Source organism: Euphorbia lathyris, chromosome 10 (assembly GCF_963576675.1).
Source record: "Euphorbia lathyris chromosome 10, ddEupLath1.1, whole genome shotgun sequence".
Classification (NCBI taxonomy): domain Eukaryota; kingdom Viridiplantae; phylum Streptophyta; class Magnoliopsida; order Malpighiales; family Euphorbiaceae; genus Euphorbia; species Euphorbia lathyris.
Window position 1 is genome coordinate 9,498,673 of NC_088919.1, and position 21,218 is coordinate 9,519,890.

Consider the following 21,218-nt stretch of genomic DNA (forward strand, 5'->3'; position numbering starts at 1 on the left):
TTCAAGTGAATAATTGAAAGTTTTCATTATTCTGTGCTAAATAGACTGCTGATTTTTTCATATTTGGTATTGATGTGAAAAAATCTGTAGCTAGTGCCTAGGACAATTGAGATTCTTTGTATTAGGACAGAAAAAGGATTAAAGAGGGGCTGGTGACCTTATTTCGATGTTTAACTTAGCCGAGTTTAGAAAGGTGGCCACTGAGCAATCAAGTATGAATTGCAAAGATGTGTGTATGTACCTTGACTTTTTGCAACATTGTGTCCTATTTATAAGGTGCTAGGTGAAATTTCGGTAGTTGGTTTAAAATATGTGCCCTAGCTTCTCTTGAGGACAGGTGTCGGTCTCTAAATGGTGGACGTCTTCTGAAATTGAGGGATTTTTTAATGTGCCTAATTTGTATTTTCTAAATTTCAGGTGTGAATTGGTGGACCTATTCCAAAATGGATTTAGAATAGTTCTCATTGGTCCAGTGTCTTGGCGGTTACGCATCGTGGCATGGTTTGATCTTTATACTCTCCTTGCACCATGCGTCATTGTATTCCCTGATGATGACTCATATACAATCCTTTATATTTGATATCAGATGTTCATCCATGGTTTTTTTTTAAGATGATATTAATTTTTCTTTATAAAAATATTCATAACTTTCAATATAATTTAACATATTTTTTATTCGCTAAAAAAAAAACATATTTTTTATTCATTAACTTTTAGAAATTTTAGTGTGGATTCCCTTTGTAGCAGATTCAGTTGGACACAATAATACCAAACTGGCCCATAGAGGCATTTTTACATATTGGTGTTTTTATTTTATTTGCAGAGTGTGATGTATATAGTTTCGGCATGTTACTACTTGAATTAATGACAGGCTTAAGGGCGGCGGACAGAAAGCGTCGAAAAGAAGAAGAAAATCTGGAGGATTGGTTGAAGCCAATTCTCTCAAACAAGAGACAGTTAAAAAACATCATGGACACAAGGATGAAAGGAAATTACTCATCTGAAGCAATGTTACTAACAGCACAACTTGCTTCAAAATGTATGGAATGGGTACCTGAAAGCCGCCCATCCATGACACAAGTTGTGGAGGCATTACATCATATTAATGCAATATGAAAATTCAAGTGTATCATTTAAAATTTTCATTAATTTGTGCTAAATAGACTGTTGATGTTTTCATAATTTGAAGCTTTTGCAAGCAAAGGAACTAAGTAATCCACTGATCTATGAACACGAAACAGAATAAAGTACTGGTCGCATGGACCATGATTGGTTAGTTATTGTTAGATTTAAGCTTATTAGATTTGAGCCATTGGATGATTATAATCTCAACCGTAGGATTCTAATAAGTCTAAGATCTAACGTAAATTACTAAATTCAATTTGGTCTGTCAGGGTTCACGTGAAAACTATTGGTGAAAGCTAAATGTTAGTTAGATGAAGAGTCTCTATAATTTGACATAATAACCGACCTTATCTAGTATAATATTCACATGGATCTTAACTAATTAATTTAATTTAATTTAATTTGGTCAGTTACTGGTAGATTTAAGTTTATTAGATTTGAGTCATAGGATTATTTTAATCTTTACGGTAAGATTTTAATAAGTTTAGATACAATTAAATGATTAAATTTCATTAATTTGTGCCTAAATAGACTGTTGATTTTTTCATATTTGGTACAAGTTTTAGATTTTAGTTTATAATCAAAATTTGAAGCTTTTGCAAGCAAAGGAACCATGTAATACCACTTATCTATGAACACGAAATAGAAGTGGAAGTGAAAGCTAAACTTATATCTAACGGTGAATAGCCAAATTCGTTTGATCATTAAGATCCATGACCTTACATTAAGAAGAAAGAAAAATCTCCACCCCACCCTGATGTGATTTGAACCCATGACCTCCGTAGTCATAGGTAAACTCTCAACCACTAGGCTAAGGATTCTAATAAATTTAGATCTAACGTAAATTACAAAATTCAATTTGGTTTGTTACGGTTCATGTGAAAACTACTGGTTTATTGGTGAAAGCTAAATGTTAGTTAGATGAAAAGTGTGGATAATTTGACATAATAATTGACCTTTTTCTATTACATATTTATTGTCAACAATCCAATATAATGTTCACATGGACCTTAACTAATTAATTTAATTTGGTCAGTTATTGGTAGATTTAAGTTTTTTAGATTTAAAGCCGTAGGATAGAAGTCGTAGGATAGATTTAAGTTTATTAGATTTAAGCTGTAGGATGATTTTAATTTTCAGTGTAGGATTCTAATACGTTTATATGATAAATAAATTTCATTAATTTCTGCTAAATAGACTGTTGATCTTTTGGCACAAGTTTTAGATTTTAGATTATATTCAAAATTTGAAGCTTTTGCAAGCAAAGGAACTGCATAATCCACTGATCCATGAACACGAAATAGAAGTGGAAATGGAAGCTATAATATTGTTCGCATGGATCCTGACTGGTCAGTTATTGTTAGATTTAAGTTTATTAGATTTGAACCATTGAATGATTTAATGTCTACATTAGAATTCTAATACGTCTAGATGTAACTGTAAATTACTAAATTAAATTTGGTTTGCCAGGGTTCACGTGAAAACTACTAGTATTATTAGTGAAAGCTAAATGTTAGTTAGATGAGAGTGTCTATAATTTGACATAATAACAGACCATTTTTATCTAGTATAATGCTCATATCGACCTTAAATGATTAAATTTCATTAATTTGTGCTAAATAGACGGTTGAACTTTTCGTATTTGGTACAAGTTTTATATTTTAGTTTATATTCAGAATTTGAAGCTTTTGCAAGTAAAGGAACTACGTAATCCATTGATCTATGAACACGAAACAAAAGTGAAGTGGAAGGTACAATGCAATATTGTTTGCATGGACCCTGACTAGTCAATTATTGATTTATACTGGCATGATTCAAATAAATCTAGATCTAACACTAAATTATTAAATTCAAATTGGTCTATCAGGGTTTATGTGAAAACTACTGATATTATTGGTGAAAGCTAAATGTTAGTTAGATGAAGAGTGTCCATAATTTAACATAATAACTGACCATTTTATGGGAAACCCATTTACATAGTTAACTCGTTTACTCAACCTACTACATATCTAGACTGTTTTTGTGTGACTTTCCCATAATAGCCTCAATATTTACGCGCGTCTCGCCCCCTCCCGTCTGACTTCGCAGATTCCATATTATGCGAAGCCTGCGAAGCTAAAGTTTGATTTACTTGATGAATTTAGTTTGCATATGCGAAGCCTGGATATGTTGTAAGCTAATTCGCGAAGTTGTATATAACAAAAAATGGCAAACAACAACGGATTCTAACATTAAAATCATAACATTATCAAAATTTACAACAAGATTGCCACAATAACAACATTAAAATCACAACAACATCAAAATTTACAACAAGATTGCCACAATAAACTCATAACAAAGCACATTCACTCCTAAAGTGGTTGGTTAGTAGAGATTGTGCCAATAATCTGGTACCAATTTTGAAGCGGATGAGTAATCTTGGTGTGCACAGTGGGACACGTCCATCCCAAAAGGTCTAGATTTCCATTTCTCATCCCAAAAGGTCTGGACTTCCATTTCTTTTTAGGATGAGAAATGGAAGTTCAGACCTTTTGGGATGAGAAATGGAAGTTTAGACCTTTTGGGATGGACGTGTCCCATGGTGCATACCAAGATTAATCATCCGCTTCGAAATTGGTACCGGATTATTGGTACAATCTCTCCTAACTAACCATTACAGGAGTGAATGTGTCAATCTTGAGGGAAGTTCATCCCTATACAGGAAGGAAAGTTATCTCCCCTGCAGTCCAGTACGCCGCTTTCTAGAAAGGGATGTTACGTATTCAACCACCTTCAGAAAAAAATTAATCGTGTTAGGCAGTGAAAAAGACGATTTTGGCTTCACGAAATAAGGATTAGCGAAGCATGCGAATGTAAATGTGCAGGGAAAGAGGTGATTTTACTTCGCTAATCGATGTTTTCGCGAGGTATGCGAGGTCTGAAACGTGTGGATCTACGTCGCATATCGATGCTTTCGCGATGTCTGAAACGTGACGATCTATTCACAGACTTCGCGAACTAATCGATTCGCGAAGTAGATCCACACGTTTCAGACTCTTTCTCTTCGCAAATCTTCGCGAAACCTTCGATTCACGAAGTGTATTCATGAAAAACGCAGAAAAACAACAGATACTTACATTTTTCGCCCCTTTCACCCTTAAAAGCGACAATAATAATATGATAACATGGGAAAAACGAAGGAAATAACGTAGAATAACCATTTCTAACATGGTAACAAGAAGAAAGAAACCAAGTAACGGACAGGAAGATGAAGAACCATGGCTTCGTTTTCTAGGGTTAGGAAGTTGCAGAATCAAGAGATGAAGAGAGGAAAAAGAGAAATTTATTGTAATTTGGCGAAATGGTGCATATTTCGTGCAATTTAAAGGAAGAAAGGAATATCAAAAGTCTTGAAATTATTAATGGAGGAGCCAACTTTTTGCGTAACCAAGGAGATAGGGGGAGCGGCCGTTCGCGATGTGGTGGGAAGTGGGAAGGTTAAAGGTATTATGGGAAAGTCACATAAAATCAGTCTAGATATGTAGTAGGTTGAGTAAATGGGTTGAATATGTAAATGAACCTTCCATTTGACCTAGTTTTGTAATTTTCCCTTTTTACTATTATATATTGTCAACAATCCAGTATAATGTTCACACATAACCTTAATTAATTAACTTAATTTAGTCAGTTACTATTAGATTTGATTCATAGGATGATTTTAATCCTCAATATACAATTTTAATAAATTTAGATCTAATGTTAAATGATTAAATTCAATTTGGTTTGTTAGGGTTTATGTGAATACTACTGGTATTATTGGTGAAAGCTAAATGTTAGTTAGACGAAAAGTGTTGATAATTTGACATACCCAACCATTTTTACTATCAGATATTGTCAATAGTCTAGTAGTGTTTACATGGACCTTAACAGATCAAATGAATTTGGCCAATCTCTATTATAGGTGTTTAATAGGTTTTCAAAGCCAATTAAAAGTGTGAGATAAGTTATTTTAAAAATTTCAAAGTCTTATAAGTAAAAACGTAAGTTTAATGGTGTAAATATGAATTGTGTATTAAAATATTAGAAAAAGTACAAAAATAAACCTTGTGGTTTGGGCCATTTTCAATCATATACTACGTGGTTTAAAAGTTTACAAACTCGTACCTTGAGGTTGACTCCGTTAGCAAACAGGGTCTAAAATGACTAACAGTGTTAAAAAAGATGAGGTGGCAGTCAAAGTTAAAAAATCTAAAGGGTATTTTTGTCAATTCATTTATTTTATAATTTATAATTTATTATATTTTTAAAATTCTAAACTTTACCCACTAACCAACTGACACCTCACCACTCCTCTCTCTCTCCTACGTCTTTATCGTCTTCTACATTGACGGTGACTCCATTTCCAAATCTCTCCACTTCAACACCACCACATCCTCCTCCACCGCCACCCCCCGACCACCACCACCACTTTTCCTAGATTCTCCATTTTTTCACCTCTACTATTCCTTAAGAGCTTTCTCAGAACAAACTTTTCCCTTTTAAAAAAGAAAAGGAAATTTTTTCTCATCATCTGAAACAAATTTTTAAGATTTTCCTCTTGAATTAGTTGAAATTTGAAACAAAAACTCGCTTATGTTGTTTTTAATTCCTCCTGTGTTAATAAATTAACTTCATCATCAGAAAGTTGTTTTCTTTTTAATTGTAAAGTTAACAATTGTATCCAATCATGAAACCACCGAAGAACTACGACTGCAGCGATGTTGCGGTGGTTCTCGTAGATGCACCAAAGATAATTCTCCGGTCACCGGTGTCGGAAGAAGCTAGAGAGAGGATGATCTTTGAAGGCGACAGAGATGAAGTGGATCGGTACTTAAAAGCAGTAGATGAACTTCAAAAGACCATGTCTTCCACTTCCATCGCCGACGATCAAGACAAAGTCAACTCCTCCACCATCGAGATCGTCATGGCTAGACTCGAAGATGAGTTTCGCAACATATTTTTCAACCACACAACTCCCGTCGAGTTAGACTCACTCGTCGCCCCGATCCCGACACATCAGTCCACTCCTCAATTAGAAATGAATACGAAGAAGACGATCAAGTAGCCGATGACGATGTCCAACATCCAATCAAACGAGCAGATTCAACGGTGAGTAACAGCAGCACGAGTTACCGATCTACCAGCAATATTAGTGAGATCGATCTTAACTGCCGGAAGCAGCAACATGTGACCAGAAAAAGGAGAGGTTTGGGAGAGACGAGGTGAGAGATGGGAGAGAAAGAAGAGAGGTGAGATGTATTGTGTATTGGGTGAGCTTTAAAATTTTAAAAATATAAGAAATTATAAAATATAAAATAAATGAATGGACAAAAATACCCCTTAGATTTTTTGACTTTGATTGCCACCTCATCTTTTTTAACACCGTTAGTTATTTTAGATCCTGTTTGCTAACGGAATCAACCTCAAGGTACCCGTTTGTAAACTTTTAAACCACGTAGTATATGATTGAAAATGGCCCAAACCAAAAGGTTTATTTTTGTACTTTGTTTCTAAAATATTTTGGAAGTTTTTGGAAAAGTTTTTTTTTTTTTTGATAATTAGTTTTTGGAAAAGTTGAGAACAAATGATTGCCAATTTTTAAATGTATTTATTAAAGTGGGTGGGTTTGTGTGTCGTTTACAAAGCTTTGCTCTTGTTGCTTTTGGAATAAAGCTTGCTTTATAATTGACGGTGCCATTGATGCTGAACTTCAATAGAGAGAACAAAACAAACAGCCAAAATAGTTCGCATTTTTTCCACTTCTTTTTCCCTAGCAGCTGCCATCTTCTCCACTCACCAAATCTCTTTTATTCTCTGCGCGGTTCTTCTTCATCTAGCCTTTAAATTGTGTTTCCGAGGATAAGATCATAATCCCGAATTTTATTGAAGCAGAAGCTGGAAAGCAACAAGGTCACAATGATTTCTTGGTAAGATCCTAATCCCTAATTTTATGGATTATTTGGCAGTTAATTTCATGCGATTTTATTGGAGATTTGATTATGGTTTATTAAGGTTACTATATGTTTTGATTATTGTATAATCAGTTAGATAATTGACTACCACTAGTGTTGGAAACTTTATTTATTCAATTATCATCAATAGATAGAGAGATTGTGGGAATATTTCGTTGTTCAGTTGCTGATTCAGTCTGATTAGAAATGGTAGATGTTAAAAATAAAATTTCAAATACTACAAACTCAATATAATTGTTCTTAGTTTTAGTTTGACTTGATCTTCATGTTCCGATAGTAATTCTTGCTGCCATATTCTTCATTATATTTCCAACATTATTTATTCTTTACGTTTTTGTTCTGCATTTAGCCACTGGATTGAGGTTTTGAGGATGCTTAATTCTGCAATGTGTTGTGTTATTAGAAGTGGAAGTTGAAAACAAAAGTAAAACTTCTGGGTAAAATATTTACTCATACATATAGCTTTTGGTTAGTTTATAAGTATAATTGATGACAGACAATTCTATTGGCTATCTAGATTTGCATCAAATGGCAAGTCATATTACAGGAGAATGTGATGACTTACGTATACCAACTGAAGCCATATTATTTTTAGTGAGTTCATGTTAAATAAGAGACCTTCAGATAGTCATAGAGATATGAGTGGAGAATTAGTTGCCTCAAAAGCTACTTAGAACATCCGAAATTATGAGGAAATTATATTTGAGAGAAGAAAGTAAAATGTGTAAATATGGAAGCATAACAATTGACGAAGTATGAGAAGCTACTATCATTACCTTAAACTCTAGAACACAAGCACATATTCAACAATGTTCACTGAACATGCTCTATTTAGTTGCTATTTCAATAGAAATCTTTATTTAGGGATAAAATTGATAACAGATTAAGGGAAAAGCAACTGCTAGCTTTATAATAGCCTTATTATTGTTGATAGTGTTCCACTAGCAGCAGCTAGATCATCAATTGTAATAGCATGCTCCCTGTGTCTAGCACCTAGATGTATCTTAAGATAATCATTTCCACATTCAAGCACATAAACTTTGGAGAATACTTCTCCTAGATATTCAAATACTAAATTCCAAGGAGAAAAGGTTATAACCACCTAATGAAATGCATACCTCAGTCTTATGGCTTTTCTGTTCTCAAGCTCGGAATAAATTTTTAACCTGCACAATTGTTATTCTCAAGCACTGGAATGGGAAATACCTGATGCATTAGAAGAACTTCAAGAAATTTGACTGCTGACATTTGAACAAACATATAGCTGCCTGTGTTTACATGCGATACTTCATAACCACAAACTGCTACTTAAAGAGTTGCTTGCTAACACTAAGTAATTTTTATAGAAAAAAAATACCGCAAAACAGCTTTGGCAGGCTCGGTTTACAGCTGCTTATCCTCTCCTGTCTTTCTGTCATATCAACCTGGCACCCTAAGCATCGCGTTCCTAGGGACAGAGACCTTCAAGTTCTAAGACTGTAATAGAACATCCAACATTGTTACATCTAAGTGAATATCAAGGCTGGAGTAAATTTCTATGTAAAATCCTAAACCTTTATTTGATTGATTAATTGGCAGTTAGTTATTAGTATTTCATAAGTTCTCCTTTTCCAAATTGATTGTAAGTGGAGGTAATTGATATATATTTTGTTTTGATTATTGATTGTTGAAGCTGAAACTATAGAGATGAGATTGATTATTGTATTTGGGTATAATTAGTGAGATAGTTGGCTACCACTATTTATGTCTCATTATTATTGTTAGATGGAGAAATTAGGGGAATATTTTTTTGTTCAACAGTTTGATATAGTGTAACTAGAAATCTTAGATACTAAGTCTAAAATGGATTTGGGATACTTATTCTTGCAGCCATCTTTATTCTTTCTTTGTTTCTTTCTCTATGTTGTTGTTCTCCATTTAGTTTCTGAATCTATTGGAGCTTCGAGAAAGCTTAATTCTACAGCGTGTTGTGCGTTAGAAGAAGAAGTTGAAAGTAGGAAGTCAAATTTCAAGGTAAAATCTTTAACCATTATCTCGATTGATTGGAAGTTTCAAAAGTATATTAATCTATGTTTAGTATAATCAATAACAATTTTGTTGATCAATCAGATCTGCATCAAATGGAAATTCAAAAGCAGATTGGCATGCCTAATGCCTTTGTTACTGCTCCTAGTACATTGAAAAAAAAGTTAAATTTTTTTGGGCGGCAGCTTAAGTCAACTACAGCTCAACAGGGTATGATCCGGTCTCTTGAAGCCAAGTTATGTCTTTCGATTTGTACCATGTTTCCTCAAGGTTTTAGCATACCGATAGAAGATTTGGTTTTAGATGCGAGGGCCTTAATGTCCTATGAAATTAGGAAGGACATGATTGAAGCAAGAAATATCGTCGATAAAGTCCTTGACATCATTGATGGTTCCCAAATTAGAATTCGTCGTGAGAAAGATGAGTGCGACAATCAATATGTCAAAATGCAATTTGATGGAAGTGTGGAGGACTTAGTAAGATTGATTGCCTCAAGATATAAATTAGTATTTGTCCGTGAGATTTTCATGGAACAGTGGTCAGAGAGCAATCGCTATAGAAATTGTTACGGACTATCACTTGTGCTTAGAAAAGTCAGTGAGCACCCTATTAATTTGGACTGTCCAAAACTTGTTCTGCTACAACTTCAACATCAAGGAAATTCACAAAGCTTTCCAGTTAACTTTTTTGAAGGAATGAAAGGTCTCCGTGTTCTATCTTTGGATGTCACATCATTACCACACTCAGTTAATATGTTAAAAAATCTTCGGACATTGCGTGCTAAAGTTCTTAAGTCGGAAGATATGTCTGCCGTTGGAGGTCTAATAAATTTGGAATTTCTTTCAATTTCTACCTTAAGTTCAACATGTATTCCCAAAGAGATGGGACAACTAAGGAACCTGAGGTTGTTAGACTTAAGAAAAATGAACCTCACATACATTCCACCAGGTGTATTATCAAGAATGGTGAAATTAGAAGAGTTGTATTTGCCATTAAGCTTTAGAAAGTGGGGGTGTAGCACAAAAAAAGGAGCTGATGATTATGAGGAATGGGAATCAAGGGAAGATGATGATTGTGATGATGAAGAGAGAATCAATGCAAGTCTTAGTGAGATAGTATCTCTTTCGCTTAATGCATTACAGATTTGTGTACCAAACTTGTCAATGTTGCCTAAAAAGTCACAAGTCTTCAAATGCGTTTGGCAATTTAAAATTTTTGTGACAAATAATCTTCAATATCAACCATTTCACAAAGGTTCAATAAATGAATTGCATCTCACAGGTGATGCATGTGCTATCAAAGAGAGTGGTATTTGTGATTTGATGAGTAGAACTGAAGGCTTGAATTTGACAAGAGTGAGAAATTTGAAAAATGTCGTGACACAACTAGAAGACTGTGACTTTCCACAGTTAGAGAAGATGATTATTTCTGAATGTGATGAACTAGAATACGTGGTTGATACAACAGAAAAGCGAAAACTATCAGAAGATTATTATTTGTTCTGGAAGTTGGAGAGTCTCCATTTAGCGTTGTTACCTAACCTGAAAGAAATATTGCATGGAACAAGTCCAGAATTTAAATGGTTTAAGAATTTGAAACAGATAAATATAAGGTTCTGTCATGAACTGAAATATGTGTTACCATTGTCAATTGTTGGAGCATTTACAAGACTCAAAAGCATAGAAATACTTGAATGTAATGAAATAGAGGGAATTTTCTACGAAAACAAAGAGAATTTCCCCTATGGAACTTACAGCTTCATCGAAGAACTAGATTTGCATTCACTTCCCAAGTTGGTTGGTTTCTTGGTACGAAAGGATGATACAGTTGATGGGGTTCATTATGATAAAGCTCAATTGTTCACAACTAATAAGGTAAAACGTGAGTTCTTTTTGTAGTCCTCTACTTCGTTTATATAGAACATCAATTAGTAATTTTGATAATAAACTAAGATAACAAGTTTTTTATTAATAGATTGTGTCAAATAGCATGGATGGGTCAATTGGAATATTTGATGGAAGTGTCCAATCCTTGTCAACAAATGAAAGCACGTCAACATTGAATCGAAGTTGCATTGATGATTTGGAGCTCATTTGTCCAGCACCAACCTCAATAAGCACCGGGAAACTGCAACAAAGTGTTGCCCAACAATTTGATTCCTACAAACAGGTATGTTTTCTAGCCAAATCTAAAGAGTCTTAAACATTCAAGAAAATACCAATATTCAATTTTGGGAAACTAAATGATAAAGAATAGAAGTGAAGGCTTAAAGGGGAGAAGAGTGAATGTAACAATTAAAACTATAATAAATTTTCCCTATCCTTTCTTATTTATTTTCCTTCCATATGCATGAAACTGATTTGTAATTTCTTTAATATATTACAAAATCTATTTGTGAATTTAATTAAGAGAGAAAAGAGGAAATGGATTATCTGTTGTGAATTTAAGGAAGGGGAAGGAAAAACGTAGCTATTTATCATTTCTTGAGAAATATTAATGGAGAGTCTAAAATTGAATATGTTAATTAGAAATAAAATCTGTTATATTAATTTAAAATCATTTAATATTTCAAATTTGGCCTAATGCTCCCCCAGCCCCCTAAACTTGTCCAAATTGGTCATTTTATTCCTCCAACTCATCGAATGTCCTATTTACCCCCTTAACTCCATAAAAGTGGTATTTCTCACCCCCTCAACTTATCTATTTACCCCTCCAACTCATAGAATGTCCTATTTACCCCCTTAACTCCATAAAAGTGGTATTTCTCACCCTTTACAATCCGTGAGGCCTAAATTGATACCATTTTTTAAACGTTAAACCTATATTGGTGCTATTTTGCGTGGAACCTAAATTGATACTTCCCCAAAAACCATAGGCCTATTTTGGTACCTTATTCCTACATATAATGTCTTTAACTTGTTTATATTAATATTTTGTTATTTGTATCTTTTATTCATTCTTTCTCTTTTCAATTTTTTTTGCTAGTTAAATTTTGATTATCTAATTATTGTAATAAACAAATGAATGATGGATATAATTATCAAATTAAAACAAAATAAAAAGTTGATATTAAAAAAATATATTTTCAAACTCATTTGAATAAGTTCTATTAATTTTGCACTATGAACGGGTAAACCGACTAAGGTGGTTTGGCCATGTAAGACGAAGAGCGCTTGATGCGCCGGTTAGGAGGACTGAAGAGTGGCAAAGGGATGTAGTGGTGAGGGGTAGGGGAAGACCTAAGCAAACCTGGAGGAGGGTGATCGAGAGTGATATGAGTTTATTGGGAATCGAGGAAAATATGGTAGTGGATAGGACAAAGTGGAGGGAGAGAATTTGTGTCGCTGACACGACTGGATTTCATGGTTTTATATGATGGTTCATGTTAGCTGACCCCGAATCATTTCGGGACTAAGGCTTTGTTGTTGTTGTTGTTGTTGAATGGGTAAGAAATACCACTTTTATGGAGTTAAGAGGGTAAATAGGATCATAAGAGGTGAGAAATACCACTTTTATGGAGTTAAGAGGGTAAATAGGACATTCGATGAGTTGGTGAGGGCTAAAATGACCAATTTGGACAAGTTAAGGGGGGTGAGAAATACCATTTTTATGGAGTTAAGGGGGGTAAATAGAACATTCAATGAGTTGGAGAGGTAAAATGACCAATTTAGACAAGTTAAGGGGGTTGGAGGAGCATTAGACCTTTCAAATTTAGAAGTAAATATAGAGTTTGTTTCACATGAACTTAAAAGACTTTGCAAAAACTATTAAATTTATCTAGGATAATTGAACTATTAAAAGATTTAAAAATTTGATGGAGAGAATTCTTTATATACAAAATGGCCTCATTTTGAGAATAATTAGGATCATTTAGCTTATAGATATAATAAGTGTGTAAATTGATGTTTTTAAAGCTAAATTTTCTTATTATTTGTCATTTTGTGATTTTATTTTGGGGGTTCCACTCATCAAGAACAAGGACATGATTAGCTATATGGAGATGTATGGTGCATTAATTCCATCCACATTGGCAGATAAATGGTTGCAAAATTTGAAAAGACTCAAGATAGCATTTTGTGATGCAGTAAAAGTTGTATTCTTGTTTGAGGAAAGCGACTCTACTACTAGAGCATTTAACTCTTTGAAAGAGTTAGAGTTGTATGGTCTACGAAATTTAGTGCATATATGGTTTCATATTCCGACAAAAATGATCATGTTTCAGAACTTGCAACTTTTAGTTTTATCCGAGTGTCACAACTTATATCTTCTCCCAACTCAAGTAGTCAAGCTCTTGGTTCAATTACGAAAAGTAGCTATTAGTCGTTGTGAGAAGATGGAAGAAATTATTGTAAACGAGGATGAAGAAAAGGTTGAAACAATCATAGATATGTTCGTGTTCCCTCAACTAAAGGTTTTGGAGCTTCAACGTATGCCCAATCTCAGAATTTTCTACGGAGGGGTTTGTGCAATGGAATTACCGTCGTTGGAGTCTTTGAAGTTTAATGAATGCAACAAGATGAAATCTTTCTCTTACGGGCCATTGAGCACACCAATGTTGAAGAGAATACAAGTAAATCGAAGCTCTTATCCGTTAATGGGAGATCTTAATGCAACTATTAAGCGGTAAAATCTCTTCTCTTATATATACTCTTTACAACGTTAATTATATGATTTCACTCGATCTATTGCATGCTTTCTTTCCAAAATCCATATAAACTAGTTGATAAATGAATAGTTTTGTTGATGACGTAATTTACTTCGTTAAACAAATTTCTAAATTTATTATTATTTCACATCCCAGTCATCAATATATAGCTTCGTAACACTATTTGCCTTGATAATTTTACAAAAAATATGAAAAGATACAAAGGAAAATGCTTTGGATGTCCCTCCTTTAATGATGCTTATCCTAGCTCCACAATTAGCACCAATAAATTGAAATTATTTCCCACTTCAGGCTGTTGATTTTATTATGAGTTTTTATGCTTTTGGAAAACTGATCTATTATTTTTGTACTTCAATGTTAAAAGGGTTATCAAATAATAATACTCACGACACTGCTACCTTTATGGATTTCTCTGCGACAAGTAATAGCGTAGTGAAAAGACAAAAAATTCTCTGCTGTTGCAAGTGAAATATATGAAAGAATTCACCTTTGCTGATCTGAAGTGCTGCAGAGAATTTCAGATGAGATATTTGTCTAGCAAAGGGTGAAAAGACTTGACCATCTAAAACCATAGCTGGAGCGGTGGTTGCTATCAAGAATGTAAGTAAGATCTCAGGTAATCATTCTAATTTTGGTGATATTATGATTTTTACTACCATTTTTCTTCAGATGAAAAATTTATGATGACTTGTGCTGTGCATTGTTAATATGCTATACATGTTATACTCTGCGTCTTGCGTTTCATTTATAGCTTTTGGCTATATTCTTTTTTTTTTTACTACACCTTACATTCATCTCATCTGTTGTTTATATCCTTCTTTCCTCCGTGTGTTTTCTGGGATACTTCGGGTACATGGATTCTAAGTTAATTAAGTAGAATATGGGGGTATTTTTTTGAATAATTTAACAAAAAAGAGGGGTTAATATATACAAAAAATAAAATAAAACCCTAATAAGAAAAAGATATCAAAATCTAAAGAAAAGAATATAGCAGTTTGGTAGTTTAAATAGTTTGAAGTATTAAATATTTCTTTTTGATGAATTAATGACTTATTATGTATGTTATTTATAGTTTATAATGACTAATGAATGTTATATGTGTGTGTGTATATTTGGCATGTCCCTGCTGTACTCATGTCTCATATTTTTAAAAAATGTCGTTTGCCACACTTGCACCCATACGAGTACCTGTGTCGGTGTTTCCTAGGTTGCTAGGCTTGCATATATAAGAGGCAGATACTCTTCCTTGTCTTTTACTTTTAGATTGAATAACCATTCTTCTAGTTTCAAATATTAAGACGGTGTCATAGAAAGTTGAGCAATCTTTTTAGTTTGTTTGATCTATGATCAGAGATTCTTCTTTCTCCTCTTTCTATTCTTCGAATCTTTCTGATTTTTTTCTGTTCTCCAAATGGAAAATCGAGTTCCTTGTGCTGAAGGTTCTTCTTCTCCATATTATTTTCATCCAGGGGAAGTCCGTCCTTGGTTCTTGTTTCAGAATTGTTTACTGGACCAAATTATCGTTCTTGGAGCAGAGAGCCAGAGATGTTAAAACGGCTTTGCTTTCTATGAACAAATTGGAGTTTATGGATGACACAATATAGATGCCTGAAAAGAACATTCTTCTTTATCCAATTTGGAAAAGTGTAACAACATGGTGCTTTCTTGGTTGGTTCGTTCTTTATCTCTAGCAATTGCAAAGAGCATCTTACGGCAAGATGAAGCTCAAAAGTTTGGGAGAATTTAATGAAGAATTACTTCAGCCCAAGAAAGATAGACCCAAGGTTTGGAAAGTCTGCACTAGGAGACAGAAGGGTATCAAATGAATTATTGAGCTGTCATGGGTTAGTATATATATTTGGATAGTTTGTTGTTTAGGGTAAGAAAGAATACAATTTGGCAATTTTGTTTTGTTCTACATTGGCAGAGGCTCTGCTCAGTTTTGGGTAGAGAGGGGATATTCCATTCCTGTGGGGACTTGGGAATTATTCTTAGTCCATTTGTATTTCTCATTACTCATTCGTTCATTCCTACCCTCGGTAATAAAGCTCACTATTTCTCATTCTGTTTGCTTATTAGAATTACTACTGTTTTCAACCCTACTCTTGCATATACTGTTTTATTGCTATCATTCTTCCCATTATTTGGTTCGACCTGCCGGATTAGAAAAATGAGGAAAACAGACAAACAGAGGCTTCAATCACAGGTAGACCACGTGCTGAGAAGTTAGAAGGAATGGAGATTCAATTATCTATTGTCGGAATACAGCAAACCATGGCTGCTGAAATTGAGTTGCCTTTATTGGAATCTTTGAAACTTAATCAATGCAATGAGATGGAATTTTTCTCTAATGGATTGTTGAGCACGCGGATGCTGGAGAGAATAGAAATAAATGGCAGCTTATATTCATTAACGGAGGTCTTAATGCAACCATGAGGTGTTACCATTTCTTTTCTTATGCTTTTAATTGCATTGATGATACTTGACATCGCTTTCTTTCCAAAATTCGTATTATATATGACCCAAAGTAGATAATTTTATTACTGTATTTTCTTTTCTTTTTTTCTAAATTTATTGTATTTTCATAGCCCAATCATCAATATAGCACTTTTCAAACTCAGAATGTATTATTGATTCTTCTGCTAGTTGTAAGGGATATCTGCATTCTCAATGTTTCTCCTTTTCTGATCTGAAGATTGCTACAAAGAATTTTAGAGCAGATGATTTGTTGGGTGAAGAAGGTTCTTGTAAAGTTTATAAAGGCTGGATAAACGAACAGACATTTGCACCCTCCGAAACCAGTATTGGAATTCCAGTTGCCATCAAGATATTGAACTCAAAAAGTGTGGAAATGCTCATAAAGTGTCTGGTATTCATTCTTACGTCGGTTATATTATATAATTTCGTATAATTTACAACTAATACCATTTCTTTTTTCTGTTCAATCATTTTTCTCAAAATGGATCCCACTTGCAACATTTTGTTTCCTATTGATTGAAATTCAATATTAGTTGATAATTGGTGGAAGTTAACACATCACAACATGGGAAATAAATTAGTCTCAAAAACCTTTATGTGGTGCTTGGGAACTTCATTTTGGATGGAGTTCAATTGAATTGAATTTGATTTACTTAAGTTTCATGTTTGGAAGATTAAAAAAATATTAAGAGAGTAGTTTTTGGGCACATTTGCTCAATTAGCAATTGAATTCCTTTATATTAAAAAAGTTCTCTAAACATAAAAAATGATTTGGTATTTTTTTGAATTGTTTTTAGTAATGGAATTTAATTATTTTCCTGCATGGAAATTATTCCAAACTAGGGGTAGAGTTCGCTTAACAAATTGACATTACTAGAATTTATTCAATTCTAGCAATGAAATTTAATTTTTTTTATTGCACATCGTAAATATTGCATACTTAGCCTTCCAAATTTATAATGTATAATGTCTATGATCCTTGACACTATGCTAACCGTATTCAGTTTTTAATTTGATAATGCAGTCGGAGGTTATCTTTCTTGGAAGCCGTCACATCCAAACTTGGTTAAACTTTTAGCATATTGTTGGGAGGATAGAAAATTACTTCTTGTGTATGAATTTATGCAGAGGGGAAACTTGGACAATAATCTTTTCACAAGTAAGGATTACTAAGAGAACAGTTATTCACAGAGGTTAAGAAAAGATTAATAGGTTTGGACAATAATTTTTTTCACAAGTTAAAAAAACTTGAGAATATACATGGGCTCAGCTTAATCCTGGTAGCTTCTTTGATTATTGGATTGTTCTATGTTCAGATAATTCTTTGTCTTGGGATATGTGGATCAAGATAGCCATTGGAGCAGCTCCAGGTCTTGATTTTCTTCATATGGAATTTTTTTTTTTTTTTATTCACAGAGGTATCAAGCCTTGAGATATTCTGCTTGATGGCGTAAGTTCTCATTCTGAAGCTAAATGAAAAGAAAATTAATTGGAGAGAAGTTCCAGAAATCTTACTGTGAGCTGTTTGATTAGATGAGGGTTATTTTTGTAGTTATTTGTTTTAGTTGGGACCTGGGAGTTGTTACTCAAAGAATGTATAATTTTTCTAATTTGATTATGGATAGATAAAGAAAATGTCTTGCTTTCAGTATGTTTGAAGCAATTGAGGAAAAACGAGTAGAACAAATAGAAGCAGTTGAGGAAAAACTTAAAGGACGCTAGCAGGAGAATCGATAGAGAAGGTAACTAAGTCTGTTTTATCTGAAAAATTCAATGCTCAGGCCGAATCATTAATGGGATTGGGTTTTTATTTCTTTGACTGTTTGATTAGATGATGATTATTTTTTGTAGTTATTCGTTTTAGTTGGGACCTAGGAGTTGTTACTCAAAGAATGTATACTTTTTCTAATTTGATTATGGATAGATAAAGAAAATGTCTTGCTTTCAGTGTGTTTGAAGATATGGTTATCCTTTGAGTAAAAAAAGTGTTGCTTTCAGCATGTTTGAATAAAGTTGAAATTGATGCACACAATATGTCCTAGACTTATTCGAATCAAGGGTCAATATGATTCTAAAGCTTACAAAATTTCAGATATCAACTTAGCCTTGAAATTGATGATATTTGATATACTAGCCTCAGATATTACAAATTTTAGGTATTAAAACTGATTGTATTTGTGTTAAATAAAACTGATTGTATTTTAGGACTAATTTATCAAATATTTTTATTAAGACTGGGTCGATACTTAAAATTCAATTTGGGATCTATTAATTTTAGAGACCATTTTAAACCCTGTCATCAAATTAAATTCAGAAACAAATCATATTCCATTAAAAGGGAAGAAAATAGATATTGTCAACGAATTGTCAAAATGAAAATTATTAAAATATAACTCTTTGATTGTTTCAAATTTTAAATAAAACCTCCAAAAGCTTTTATAAAGCAGGTGTGGCCCTTAATTGCTTTTATAAAGCTTTACTCTTTTGTGTTTTCCAATAATGGAGCCTCTTACGTGAACTGTAAATCATCACTTTACTTCATCTCTTATTCTTATTTTTAATATTTCTCTGGCCTTTTCATTATTCTCTGCGTGATTCTTCTTCATTAATCAACCATTGCTGGATGGAGAATCAGAGCTTGATTTTTCTGTGCAGTCTAGTGTTTTATAAGTAGAAGCTGAAAAGAAACAAGGCAACGGTAATTTCTAGGTAAAATCCTGATCCCTAATTTGATTGATCAATTAGTAGTAGTTAGTTATTAGTATTTTATTCATTTATCTGTCCCTCTCTCTGAATTGAATGTACTTGGATTTTATTGGTATTTATTCTGGAGATATATCATATATCTGTCGAGTTCTTTTTGTAACTAGAATTTGGAAAAGCTAAAAAGAAACAAGGGCCCTGAAGACTTCTAGGTGAAATCTAAGGATTAGTGGTTAATTAATTATTTGATTAAGAACTGACCATGTGATTTTATATTGTTTGGATGTGGATTTTGATTATTGAGAAGCTTACTATATATACATATGTTTTGATTATTCTATTTGGGTATAGTTAGTTGGATAGAAATTAACTACCAATCTACCTCTAGAACTGGAAAGTATTTCATTATTATGGATAGATTTTGGGATTATGTACGAGGAATATTTCATTGTTCAATAGTTGGTTTCTGGGAAATTAGAAATCTTAGATACTAAAATAAAATTTCAAATACTACAAATTGAATATATTTATGGATAATTATTACCATCTTCTTCCCAAGACTCTTTCTCCTTTTCATTCTCTTAGTTATTGTTCTTGATTTGGCTACTAGATAGATAGAGGTCTCCAAGAAGCTTAATTCTACAGCATGTTGTGTATTACAAGCTGAAGCTGAAAACATTAAAAGGTAAAATCTTAAACTATAAATTTGGTTGATTGATAATATATACGTGGTTAATTTATTACAGGCAGTTCTGATCGACATTCCGAGCTTGGTTTTTCATAGTAGCCCAGTGTCGTGTAGTAGAAGCAGAAGCTGGAAAGAAACAAGGCAACCGAAATTTCTAGGTCAAATCCTAATCCCTAATTTGATTATCTGATGATCATGTTGCATGATATGTGTCTACTTTACCCTGAAAATTGGAAGGCTGAAAATGATATTTTGAGGAGTTATTAACTTCACAGCAAATCTGCAAATTAAACCATCGGTGATCTTTATGACAGAATCCCTTCATCTATACAAATTATAAACTCGAATATAATTTACCCCAATTCACAAAGTTGCAATTCATACTTCATAAATCCCCAATTCAAAAACTCCAAATTATGACTTCACTAAAAAAGAACCATTTAAGCTAACTAACCTCAATTCAAATAAGTGTCACAAGTTAGCCGAAATCAAATAAGGAGCAACTGGTCTGGAAGAGGGATTTTGGAAACATCAGTTTAAGCTTGTGGTGGACGTTGAGAAGATGTATGAAGGATTTCCAGTTGAAGACTGCGCACTTGAAGGATCAATCTGAACAGGGAGAGGAGAGGGAAGAAGGATATTGAAGACTGACTGTTTCTCATAATTAAGAGTATATTTAAGATTAAAGAAATGTAATCCACAAACAAATAAGACAAACAAAGACGAAGAATTTAACAGTCAGATAAAACAGAATCACCAAAAACATAAATCAAGTAATATTACCTACAACATACAAAATCATGTACACAAAGACAACAGACAAAATCATGTACACAAAGACGCATGAGAGCAATTAGATAATAAAAGTGGAGGAACTATCAAGAAACTAGAATTCAGTATTAAAAACTGATACTCGAATCTCCTAATTAGGAGTGTACTTAAGATTAAAGAAAGGTAATTTATGGTGAGAACTCGGAATTAAAATTGAAGATGATTAACTGTAGAAGATTAAGAGCTAAAGGAAAAGGGAGCCAACTTCATAACATTTCACATCTTATGCGAAATGGATGGTATTACATAGAGAAATTCGGAGATTTTCTCCATCGAAACTTGTGAATAAGTTTGAATACTTTGTGGTTTCTTGGTTGGTTTCGAGTTAAAACCTGCGAAAAAGAAAAGAGGCTGAAATATTCTAGGTAAAATCTTAAAGACATGATTTTTTATATTTAGATTCAATTAAAATAGGACTATACAAGAAATTTCAGACTTCATTTGTTATGGTATCAGAGCTCTCTGGTTCATGATCCAATTTTCTGCGTTCTTCATTTTTTTGTGATTCTTCTTCTTCTTCTCTACAATGTCGCACAGAAGTTACCTACATGTTGCTTTGCACACTGGCGATTCTGAATCAGGTTCAAAATTGGACGGATCGGAGAATTCATCGAACAAAAGTGCCGATGGAAATCGCAACAAGCAGACAAATGAGGACAACTCTGGAAATGACGGAATCAATCTAGGAGGAGATAATCGCAGAGATCGA

General features: G+C 33.3%; 1 protein-coding gene across 21 annotated transcripts; it reads left to right on the plus strand.

Moving 5' to 3' along the window:
- Positions 1-6,797: 6,797 nt before the first annotated feature.
- LOC136208585 (uncharacterized) lies at positions 6,798-21,218 on the plus strand. 21 transcript variants are annotated; one of them, XM_065999617.1, is made up of 14 exons: positions 6,798-7,073; positions 9,040-9,131; positions 9,228-11,017; positions 11,118-11,312; positions 13,117-13,766; positions 14,321-14,425; positions 15,279-16,246; positions 16,505-16,678; positions 17,312-17,499; positions 17,604-17,657; positions 17,937-18,029; positions 18,943-18,996; positions 19,737-19,836; positions 21,047-21,218. In XM_065999617.1, exons 3-6 carry the CDS (start codon positions 9,239-9,241, stop codon positions 14,355-14,357), a joined length of 2,661 nt encoding a protein of 886 aa, XP_065855689.1. In that variant the 5' UTR covers positions 6,798-7,073; positions 9,040-9,131; positions 9,228-9,238; the 3' UTR covers positions 14,358-14,425; positions 15,279-16,246; positions 16,505-16,678; positions 17,312-17,499; positions 17,604-17,657; positions 17,937-18,029; positions 18,943-18,996; positions 19,737-19,836; positions 21,047-21,218. The 21 variants fall into 21 exon arrangements, with proteins under 21 accessions (XP_065855689.1, XP_065855691.1, XP_065855680.1 ...); XM_065999619.1 differs by having other exon boundaries at positions 17,312-17,446; XM_065999608.1 differs by adding an exon at positions 8,465-8,657 and having other exon boundaries at positions 17,312-18,029.